General features: G+C 34.5%; 1 protein-coding gene across 1 annotated transcript in view; it reads left to right on the top strand.

Moving 5' to 3' along the window:
• LOC125256713 (filamin-B) overlaps positions 1 to 12,269 on the top strand; it is a 90,048-nt gene that overhangs the window by 58,959 nt on the left and 18,820 nt on the right. Inside the window, exons 21-31 of the mRNA XM_048172913.1 lie at positions 482 to 655; positions 1,225 to 1,387; positions 2,154 to 2,314; positions 3,151 to 3,318; positions 3,985 to 4,108; positions 4,205 to 4,358; positions 5,228 to 5,417; positions 6,505 to 6,752; positions 7,727 to 7,807; positions 10,347 to 10,449; positions 11,211 to 11,351. Of these exons, the coding sequence (XP_048028870.1) occupies positions 482 to 655; positions 1,225 to 1,387; positions 2,154 to 2,314; positions 3,151 to 3,318; positions 3,985 to 4,108; positions 4,205 to 4,358; positions 5,228 to 5,417; positions 6,505 to 6,752; positions 7,727 to 7,807; positions 10,347 to 10,449; positions 11,211 to 11,351 (1,707 nt within the window). The remainder of the gene's footprint in view (positions 1 to 481; positions 656 to 1,224; positions 1,388 to 2,153; positions 2,315 to 3,150; positions 3,319 to 3,984; positions 4,109 to 4,204; positions 4,359 to 5,227; positions 5,418 to 6,504; positions 6,753 to 7,726; positions 7,808 to 10,346; positions 10,450 to 11,210; positions 11,352 to 12,269) is intronic.

Genomic DNA, 12,269 nt, shown 5'->3' with positions numbered 1-12,269 from the left:
ATAAAATGGGTTACAAAAGCCAATTCATGTTCACTTTTAAGAACAAATGCCTTCTACCAATAGAAAAGCTTTTTCCTCTATGATTTTCGAAGATTTTTGGCTTATATGATTCAATGAACCTTCTTCCCTTTTCTTTTGCTTTCAAAAAAAAAAAGAAATTTTATGAAGGCCTTCATGTGTTGTGCTTTAAATGACATAATGATTGATTAAGGCAAGACACTGCAGGAAAAAACATTGGGGTTTTGGACTATTTTGCTTCCATAACTTGACTAGTTGACGGAAAACATCCAAAATACACATTTTGCATCTGTAGATTTGAAGCTTGCCACCTTCGGTGCAAGACGACCCTTTGCCTGTAAAACGATTTTGCATTTGACTTCAAAAGCAATGCCATTTTTACAAAGGAAATGCATTGGTTTTTTTTTTTTACATTTTCAGTGAAGTTAGTCATCTTTGTGTGCTTTTCCTCTCTGGTTTGCAGGAGTTTTCAGAGAAGCCACAACTAACTTCACGGTGGATGCACGAGCTTTGACCAAAACTGGCGGGAAACACATTAAAGCTCAAGTGAAGAACCCATCAGGAGCTTCTACAGACTGCGCCATCAGTGACAAAGGCGATGGCACTTACAATGTGGAATACACACCATTTGAGAACGGTACAATGCACAACATCCTACTTAAAATGTTTCTTCCCAACAAACACTGGTTTACATTTCGGCTAATGCTTTTATCCAAAGCGACAAGATGAATGCAAATATGTTGTATCAGTTCATGTGTTCCTTGAGAATCGAAACCACAATTACAAGCTACAGGAATGCTACAGGTTTTATCTTGTACAGTTCATTTTGTGTATTTTGAAGAACAGCAATCCAGAAAATACAGCTAATTTAGCCAGATTTATGAGATGACAGGCTCATCATGCTCAACGACAGCACAGCGATGATTGATTAAAACAAGACACTACTGGAAAAAAACATTTTTTTTTTCATGCACTTCTCAATTTGGGGGTTTTGGAACAGTTTGCTTCCATATAATTCCTTTTTTCAGACAAGTGGAAAGAAATCATTATTCAATTTTGAACCAATTGAGCCATTTCCCCCCCCCAAAACATCACTTGTTGCAACCTCTGAACTTAGTATGAGGACTTGAAAGCATCATAAGCCTCTTTCTTAGAAGCTGAGTGTGAATTTTTCTTTTTTTCTTTTCTTTTATCTACTCAATGTAGGAGTCCACAGTGTGGAGATTCTGTACGACGAGACTCCGGTTCCGAAGAGTCCGTTCCAGGTTGGGGTGGGTGAGGGTTGTGACCCCTCACGTGTGCAGGCCAAGGGTCCGGGTCTAGAAGAAGCGCTGACCGACAAATCCAACAAGTTCTCAATCATCACCAGGTGTCAGAGCTTTAAAAAAAGTCTTTATAAAACGTTTTATAAAACGTTATAATATTTATCTACACTTAAAAGTTTGGGGTCAGTAAGATAATTTATTTTTTTTTGCATTCAAAAGTGATAGTAAAGACATTTTAAAATGTTACTAAACATTTCTATTTCAAATAAATGCTGTTCTTTTTAAAAATATATTCATCACAAAATGGTTCCATAAAGCAATTAAGCAGCAGTTTTCAGCATTGATAATCATAAATGTTTCTTAAGCAGCAAATCAGCATGTTAGAATGATTTCTGAAGGATCATGTGACACTGAAGACTGGAGTAATGATGCTGAAATTCAGCTTTGATCACAGGAATAAATTACATTTATATATTCACATAGAAATTTTTTTTTAGCCTTATTAAGCAAATCTTACTGACCCCAAAATTAGAATATATATTTAATTAGAGCATGAGTTTTAAAAGAATAGTTTACATAATATTTATTTTATCTTTTATTTTGATGGCAGAATATATATTTTTTTTTTTTTTTGTGTACTATTATTTTAATAGCTTAAATTGTGCATGAAATGGCATTTCGCAATGTATTTAATTTCCATTACAATTTGTAATATTTCACAATATAACTGTATTTTTGATCGGATAAATGCAGACTTGGCATAAAAGACTTCTTTCAAAAACATTTTTAAAAAATCTAGTGCAGATATTGTTCTGTTATTCCATCAAGAACATAAAATGACAATTTTTAACCTTCTTCTGATCCGTACAGAGGAGCTGGTATTGGTGGTTTGGGTATAACCGTAGAAGGCCCATCAGAGTCTAAAATGTCCTGCAAAGATAACAAAGATGGCAGCTGTAATGTGGAATACACCCCGTACGTACCTGGTCTGTATGACGTCAACATCACATATGGAGGACAACACATTCCAGGTACGTTATAGCATTCAATTGGCACGTTTGTTTGAAGGACATTGGGCAGGATGTGCAATAGTGTGTTATTTGTCAATAAAATAAATACAGAAAATTAGGATTTTTATCCAATTAATCGGAAAAAATAATCGGCCAACTAATCGATTACCAAAATAATCGTTAGTTGCAGCCCTACAGCACTTTAAGTACCGACCTAAAGAAAGCATTACTGGAGCTTTGAGAGATGCATTGTGGCATGTTTTTAACCAGAGTCCCAGTTTCCCCCTGCAAAACCACTTGAACTATCCTGCAAATTTGTTTTCATTAGTATTACACCCGGGAAACAAGATCTCCCATATCTGAGGAGAGCAGGCTACCACATTCTCACTGGTGGACATTATGGGCTTGTGTTTCATTGAAAACATTCACCGTGCCAAGACCACATAGTGCGATTCTCCCACATGGATGCGGCTTTCAGATTGTTTAAATCAAGTGTACAGATCTTGCTAGAGTAATATTTTAGATGATGACAGCGTTGTTGGAAAGTTGAGATTAATCAGACTACAGACTCCAAACTTACTCAGATCTAGAAAGCAACTATATAGCAATTGTGGCAGTCCGTTTCTGCAAACAAAAATATATAAAAATCTTGTTTAAATTATTTTTGTTATTATTATTATTATTATTATTGCTAAGGCTGGAGGCCTTGATTTATTTTGTGTATTTTCACCTGCTTCCTGTTTCTTATGTGCCTTGGGCATATGTCTTTATCTTATAATGACTCCATTTGAATTGCATTAGCTTGCATGGACACACTAGTCAATGTCTGAACCTAAAAGTGTTTGTTTGCATTATAGGGAGCCCGTTCAAAGTGCCCGTAAAGGATGTTGTTGACTCCAGTAAGGTGAAGATTTCTGGACCTGGTGTTGGTTCTGGAGTGCGAGCTAAAATCCCACAGTCCTTCATTGTGGACTGCAGTAAAGCTGGCGTCGCTCCTCTGTCTGTAGCTGTAACGGGACCTAAAGGTAAAAACAAATTCAGATTTTTATTTTATTTTTTTTAAGTTTTTATTATTTTATTTTATATTTTTTGTTATTATTTTATTTTTTTTATTTTGCTAGAGCAAATATTTTATTTTATATTTTTATTTTATTTTGCTAGAGCAAATATTTTATTTTTTATTTTATATATATTTTTTTGTTTTTATTTTTATTTTATTTTGCTAGAGCAAATATTTTATTTTATTTTAATTGCATTTTTATTTTATTTTGCTAGAGCAAATATTTTATTTTATATTTTTTATTTTATTTTATTTTGCTAGAGCAAATATTTTATTTTATTTTAATTGCATTTTTATTTTATTTTGCTAGAGCAAAATTTTATTTTATACGTTTTTTTTATTTTTATTTTATTTTATTTTGCTAGAGCAAATATTTTATTTTATACATTTTTTATTTTTTTTATTTTTTATTTTGCTAGAGCAAATATTTTTTTATTTATTTTATTTTTTTATATATATAAAACTTTTATTTTTTTTATTTGCCTTGAAAGTCAAAAACATTGCATTATGGGATACAGTATTCAAGTAGGTCATCTGGGTAAAAAAATGACTGTAGTACAGTACTGGTTATACCCCTGAATGTTTTGAATGACTATAATCAAGTTGTTGTTGTTGTTGTTGTTGTTTGCAGGTTTGGCTGAACCAGTAAACGTCTTTGACAATGGTGATGGCACACACACGGTGGGTTACACTCCGTCTGTTGAGGGCTCGTACTCTGTCGCGGTCAAATACGCAGACCAGGAGATTCCACGCAGGTACTTCTGTTAATTCACTAGCTTGATTCACACCCGTTGTGAGCGCTACTGTTATCAAACTGTAGTCATCAACAATCCTTCAAATATCTCTTTCAGTCCGTTCAAACTCCGCGTTCAGCCCACTCATGATGCCAGTAAGGTGCGTGCCAGCGGCCCTGGTCTCACCACGGGTCTCTCCGCCAGCTTTCCAGTCGAGTTCACTATCGATGCCAAGGATGCGGGTGAAGGTCAACTGTCCGTGCAGATTACCGTGAGTAGTGACATGTTCAGTCTTGTCTTCCTCTTGTGGTTTCGAAGAAACGGATTAAAGTTTGAATATCACTGACTGATATAAATGTGTTTTTTGAGGTTGATTTGAAGTATAGTGTTTTTGATCAGCCAACAGACTGTAAAATCACTTTTGGATTCAGTTTCTGACCTGCAATAGAATGATCCGCAAGTATCACAAAGTTGCATATTGCAAAAATCATACATCATACTTTCATACATCCATCTAATAGATATTGATACTGTTCTGGTGACTTTGAAAAACCTTAAATGACAATGAAAATCATAAAAAATATTTGAAATACATATGCATATAATATTTTTTTTTTATATGAAATATATGTAGATTTGAAGTAGAATGTTTTCAATCTGCCAGCAGACTTTAAAATCACATTTGGATTCAGTTTCTGACTTGCAATGGAAAAGATGAATAAGGATCCACAAGTAGCACATAGCTGTATATTGCAAAATTTATCTTTCATACATCTTTCTCTTGGATACAGCATGTTATTTTATCTTTTGAGAAGTTACTGCGGTGATCCAGGATTAGATTTGATTTCTCCGTTTGGATGGGAGTTTTGAACTCAAAATACATGCGCCACGACCAATGTGGCAGGCCAACACTGAGATAAATGGATGTCTTATGAAAGCCAAACTGCAGCAGGAAATCCAGTGGGAAATTCAACCTCTTCCTCCTCCGTCTCTTCTTGTTGATGAAGCTCCTCTCTGTGTCTTTTAGTGTTTTTAAACTGCTTCTCAGTTCATCTGAAGACCTCCAAAATCTCCTGTCACTGTTCCAGGAGGTTTGTGGTGGTCCTGCAGGATTTTTATATGGTTTTTCCTGTGTTTCAGGATCAGGATGGTAAACCTAAGAAAGCCAACATTCAGGACAACCAGGATGGAACCTACAAGGTATCTTACGTGCCAGACAAGGTGGGCCGTTACACTATTGTAATCAAGTATGGCGGAGACGAGATCCCAACTTCTCCATATAGAGTGAGAGCGACCACTACAGGAGATGCCAGCAAGTGTACGGCCTCGGGTAAGTCTACACTCATTTTGTAGGTTTTTTTTTACTTGTTTGGACACACAGCTAATATGTGTGTGTGTGTAATATAAATATATATATATATATATATATATATATATATATATATATATATATATATATATATATATATATATATATATATATATATATATATATATATATATATATATATATATATATATATTTAAATAATATTATATTACATATTTTATTATTTTTATATATTTATAAACATTTAAGATAATATATTTTTATACTAATTTCATTTTTTATATATTATAGTTTTATATATACTATTGTTTATAGGCATTTATTTGTTATTATATATTAATATGATCGTTTTTATATAATATTACATTTATATATTTATATCAATTATATTAAATGTTTATAAATATCTAAAAATGGAAAAAAAGTGTAATATAATTACACTATTATTTTTTTATACTTGTATTTTTCAGATATTTATAAACACATTTAATATAATATATTTTATACTAATTTATATATAATATATTTATATATAATATATAAAATGTGTATAATATATTTATATTACCTTTTTTATATATATAATATAAATTTTACATCTTTGTATTATTGATATGCATTTATTTATTACTATATGTATACATAAAATAACATTTATTTGTAGTCTGAATAACTATATTAAAAAAAAAGTACTTAATCAGATTTAAAAAAACAAACAAACATTCAAGCCACATTTGTATGTGATTTGGATTTGCTTTTTGGAAATGCGTTTTAATTGAAACAACACAAAAATCAGGTTTTCCTTTCACTTTTCTCAGTGGTCTACTACTATTTGTTGTAGTAGAAAGTCTCATCATCAAGAAATACTAATTTGTGCTGAATATTTCTAATTTATATATTAGTGTTTATGAATTTTGACCAAGCTGTCTGATCAAATGGATCCATTTACACAAAGTAACAGTGCAGATTTTTTGAATAACACAAACTTGGATCGGTGGGACAAGAAAACATGGTCCCATTCAAGAAAAACTAACTTGAAAATCTATTGAAAGCTTTTATATCAAAACAAATTTTCCGTGTTCACCAGGACCTGGCATTGGGCCGACCATTGGCATTGGAGAGGAAGTTGGATTCGTGGTGAACGCTAAAGGAGCCGGGAAGGGGAAGGTATCCTGTATTGTGGTCACTCCTGACGGCACTGAAGTGGAAGCTGATGTAATCGAGAACGAGGACGGGACCTTTGACATCTTCTACACAGCGCCTAAGCCCGGGAACTACGTGATTTACGTGCGGTTTGGAGGGGAGAACATCCCCAGGAGCCCCTTCAAAGTCATGGTGAGAAGCAAATGGTGATAACATCAGCTCTTGCTCTCTTAAGGAGAACCACATTGAAGAGACTTTAGGTTTTTAAGAAGCTGCAATAGATACGGGCCCGTTTTTAAGGTTCAGCGCTTTGTGTCATCATATCCTCATCTGGACTTCATTCTTTCGAGCTTGGAGGGGGGCACCCTGAATTAAGATGTAGTTTCTTTGCATTATCAAGACAAATGATCACACTTATTTCATTAATGTTTTCATATCTTGTGACGTTATGGGTAAGGTTTTGATTTAGGTCCGAGACATACACAAGAACAAAACGCTTCTAGCAACACAAGCTTGATTTCATGCATCTTTGTGTTCCAGAGCGTAATTCATAACACAATGCATTCTCAGAGGGCTGCACGATAAATCTGAGTAAAATGTGATCAAATAGTGCCGTTATCAAATTGTAAAGATTTAATTAAATATACGCGCCGTGTGTTTCGTAGTGAAGCGTGGCACTGTGTTCATTTACACATGAGCAGCTCATGATCCAGTGTTTGCAGTGTCTCGGTTCACAGTAAATGGTGCTCCAAACGAACTCAATCTATGCAATTGAGTTTGAGTTTGGGTCGCTTATAACGTGCATTTCGGAATGAAACATGCGCAACCCATTTTCCCAAAATTTTAATGAGAAGTGCTTCTAAACTGACTGTTGACAACAAAAAAAAACCTACATTCTCAGCATTTGGTGCAAGTTGTACAATAGCAGACATTTGTGTAAACTAATAACTATGTGACGAATCTATGTTGAACTGTAAACATGTTTATATCTACACTATCTATCTGTTATAACAACACATGGAGTGCTGTTACCACAACAACAAGAACAAGAACAAATGTACAACAGAATTGTACATGCGTGTCTGTGTTTGAATGCTTGCGTTGAATATTTTTCTTTGTGTTCTTCATGTATCTGAAGTTTCATGTCCATACATATCATTTCCCAGGCAACAGATGAAGTTCCCATGATGCAGCAGCAGTCAGTCCAACAGCAAAAGGCAGCACCAGGCGTCGGCTTCCAGCCCTGGGTACAAAGACACACGTCTCACCCTAGTCTCTCACTGCTGTCTCCGTTCTCTCTCTTCCAGCCTTTGCACTGACCTCCACACATGCCGCCCGGTCACCTCTTTGTGCTTTTTGTTTGTGTTGGTCCAGGGGTTTCTCTTCAGTTTCTTCTCATTTGACCAACCAAGCATCATTTTTTTTTTTTTTTTTTTTTTTTTTTTGCAGGAAATGGTTGGAATGGCTATTCATGGCTCATCGGTCTCTATTTCCTCCTCCTCTCGTTGATTAGTCTTGAACACACTCTGGTTTTCCCACTAGTGCATTTCATTGATGATAGAAGCAGAGGGAAACTCGACGCCTGAGTGTTTAGACTGACATAGTTTTGTTTGGAGTGAACACCAGTTTTAAATTGGTCATTATTCTGACATTAACCTCAGTGGAGAACTGTTATGTGGTCCATGTGCTGCTGCTTTCTGCCCACATAAAGTTTAAGAAATGTCACTTCCAAAACCACAAAGCATATCTGTAAAACTCTTAATACTTTTGGATTTGAAATTACACAATACCGTTCAAAGGTTTTGGGGACGATATTATGCAACACAACTGTTTTCAATATTGATAATGGTAAGAAATGTTTCTTGAGCAGCAAATCAGCATATTAGAATGATTTCTGAAGGATCATGTGACACTGAAGACTGGACTAATGATGCTGAAAATTCAGCTTTGCGTCACAGGAATAAATTACATTGTGCAATATATTCAAACAGAAAAGTTATTTTTAAATCGTAATATTTCACAGTTTTTACTGTATTTTTGATCAAATAAATCTTCTTTCAAAAACATAAATCTTACCATCCCCAAACATGTTAATGGTAGTTTATGTAACACAAAAATTGGGTTAAACAGCGTATTTGAATTAGATTGAACTCTGGCATTGCCTTCTAAACTAAGGATGCTTAGAGAGCATAATTTAGCTCCTATAGTCCCCTAAAGTGCTGTTAGATGCTGTAGGTTAGGCAAATTAAGTCTAGTAATAAAATACAGAGATGTCAGACCTATTATTAACTCTGGTTCTGGATAGGTATGATACCATGCTCTAGTAAATCCTATTCCCAACAAAGCTGGATCTTGTAGAAGTATATGTTCAACTTGGCCACTCAAACTCAATCCTATATGTCACTGTACGTAAGTACATCTTGTCAAATCGAAATTATATTGTTGCAGCGGGACATCTACATGTCATCATCACCATGGGATAAAGGGATACACAGTCTAAAAGATTTTGGCTTTGCCAGTTTTTTTTTATTTTTTTTTTTATTATTACTTATGTTTGTATACACACAACACAACAATTATCAAATTTAGATTTTAACAAATTTAAGCAGATCAAAGGGAAAGGCTGGAGTGAGTCTATCCTTAAGTCCTCTGCAGATCTGGCAGAATAAAGAATTCCTTTCATCAAATTCAAAATCCAAAATTCCATTCATCCACCGATGGAGGGAGATTTTTAAGGCTCCTGGCTGGCTCGCCAAATTGTGGTAGAATTTCCCCTATGCATCTTACTTTAGTTAAACTAAGTGTAGCCTCTCCTAATCAACATTTATGAACTCTAGCGCATCTCCTGGTGACAATTTGCTTTGAGTTGGATGACGTCTTGCCCCCTATGAACACTAACACTTAGGGATTAAGCTCTTTAATGTTAATGTTAAAGGTGACATGACTCATTACATAATTTTCCTCCAACTTGATTGGTTCTTTATATGTATAATTCTTTGTTATTAGGTAGGACCAAATCTGGATGCCTCTATCTTGAGGTTGGACATAACAAAACTGGACACCTGTCTAGTTTTATTTCTCCTTTTGTAATTTTCAGACACAGTAATTCTGGCCCAAGTGTTAGAGACATTCACTATGAAAAGCCAATATAAATGTTATACCCGTAAGGAAAGAAATGTTAGTTATGATTAAAATTAAAGTTTAAAATTACAATTTCTTCCTCACTAGTTTGCTAGGTTCTGATTGGGAGCATTTGTGTTGTTTGGTACCGATCTATTAATATTAATGTGTACCTAAACTTAACACACAGTTGTAATTCTTCTCATAGTGGTTACCTCATTCCCTTCAGGTGAAATAGATGACACCATTATTGATAAATGACTCCTATCTGTTCAGGGCTCATATTAGATGATGTCTCAACTTGTTTTGTTCTTTGCACACTATAATTTTTCCTATTTCTGAGATGTTTACCATGGTTTGGGGTTTTTTTTTCTTTCTATGTCATTCTCTCTTTTCCAGGCTGCTTTGCTTTGTCAGGTGTGCTGGGGGGCCGATCACAGTTTTTCACAGTCTCCGTCTTCCACTGTTTCGTGTCTAACACACGTTTGTCTTCTGCTGTGGCTGAATCACTGGGCTGTTAATGTCTTTTCTCGTCCACAGTGCTCTTGCTTTCAGAATGGATTGCACAGACTTGACTAAACGGGGAAATGTTTGACAGGCAGTTATAACGGATGCGTTTGTACTGTCCGTTCTCATTTACTCAGATTTCTACTCACTGCCTCACAGGTTACAGATGGCACGTATATCCCTGCGAACAGTGTGAACGGGACAGGATACAGGCCTTTCGATATGGTGATTCCCTTTACGTTTAGGAAGGGGGAAATCACAGGTGAGAGATGTCAAAAGACACACCTTAAAGAAAGAAAACCCTTTCGGAAGTTAAATTCGAAACAAATTTGAATACAAATTAGTAACCTATTATTTTGTGCTATTCAATGCAGACCTTTAAAAAAAAAAAAAAAAAAAGGGTCATATTTCACCCCAAAAGGAACAAGAAACAAGAAAATTGATCATATATATTTAGATTGGGTTTTTTTTTTTTTCCCATAATCAAATTTTCATGAAAACTAAGCCACATTTTCCCTTAAATTCTCATTACTGTAATACAAAAAAAAACCCTCAATGTATTTTATTTATTTGAATCATCATAAATTAAAGGCAGTGCAACATTTATTTGATTATTTATTTTATTTTTCATTGTCATTGTATATTATTTATTGGTCGTCATTTGTAAAAACATTTCAACTATTTATTTATTTTTATTTATTTTGTTGCCAAAAATTACAAATAATGACAATACATATATTAAAATATAATACATTTTTTAAAGATATTGTTTTTATTTATCAAGATATTACTTATGTTAACATATAACACTTATGTTTTTTTACATTTATATAATTTATATGTATTTTTCTAATTTATTGATTTATTTATATTTTCTTATTATGGTACTGAGATTTGTTTGAAGTGTTGTCATGAACATGTCACACATAAAGCGTTTCATACTAGAATACAGTAGATTACCTGTGAAACTGCAGTGATATTTGTTCAAAAACCATAATCACACCCTTAATGTTTGTCCTCCAGGTGAGGTTCACATGCCGTCAGGTAAAACCGCCCAGCCTGAGATCATCGACAACAAAGACGGAACGGTCACGGTGAAGTACTCGCCCACAGAGGCTGGACTTCACGAAATGCACATTAAATACAACGGGTCACACATCCCAGGTCAGAATCCAGGACTGCACAATACACCATCAAATCTGTTTAATAAAGCACACACACATTTGCTCTCCTTCACATCATTAGGAACCATTAATGTTGTTAGCTTCTTTAGAAGTGTGCTTGCTGCAATTTTCCATATAATGAAAGCATATGGAGACTTTTTGTTGTATGAAAATGTGCTTGAACGTTCTGCTAAACATCTCGTTTTGTGCATATGGGTAGAAGTTATTCATATGGGTTCAGAAAGACATGATTTAAAGACAGGATTTAAATTTTTCTGTGAACTAACTCTTTAATACTGCCTACTGGAACAAGGTACACAAGCGTGCATGAGTGAGTCATCTCATCACTGTGATGAATGTGCTGTCAGGATTTGTTTTAAGGTCCCAGAGCTGCATGGGAACGTTTTGGGTGAAGGTTGAGAAGGCTTCACCTTTTGAATAGACTTAAGTTGACTGATGGCGGACACAAAAAATTAGTTGTGCTGATTTATTTAGCTTGGTGAAAGATCTCATGTATGACATCATCTGTAAGGAATCTGTGTTTGGAGCTGCTGTGTTGGGTACACATCCTCATGTAGGTGCTTGTTTTATGGCTGGAGTTTCATGTTTTCCAGTCGCTGGTGCAGTGCCATCAGAAACCTCATTAAATATCACACGAATGTGATAGTCGAGCCTCAACCGATGGGGTTGTTTCTCCATATAAGGCAGGAAGAACGTGTTATAGAGTTGAATTATTCTGTTAGGAGTGTCCACAGCTCCATGAGGAAATCCTGTTGGCATTTAACAATGAGCTTGTATAAACGTATTGTTTTGAAATTATTTGTATCAATACTGCTAGTTTTTTTCTTTCTCTTTTTTTTTATATACATTTTTTATTTTTTTATTTCATTTTAAAAATTATTTAAAATATATATTTTAT

This window comes from Megalobrama amblycephala, linkage group LG21 (genome assembly GCF_018812025.1).
Source record: "Megalobrama amblycephala isolate DHTTF-2021 linkage group LG21, ASM1881202v1, whole genome shotgun sequence".
NCBI classification, from domain to species: domain Eukaryota; kingdom Metazoa; phylum Chordata; class Actinopteri; order Cypriniformes; family Xenocyprididae; genus Megalobrama; species Megalobrama amblycephala.
This window is presented reverse-complemented; position numbering and strand designations above follow the sequence as displayed.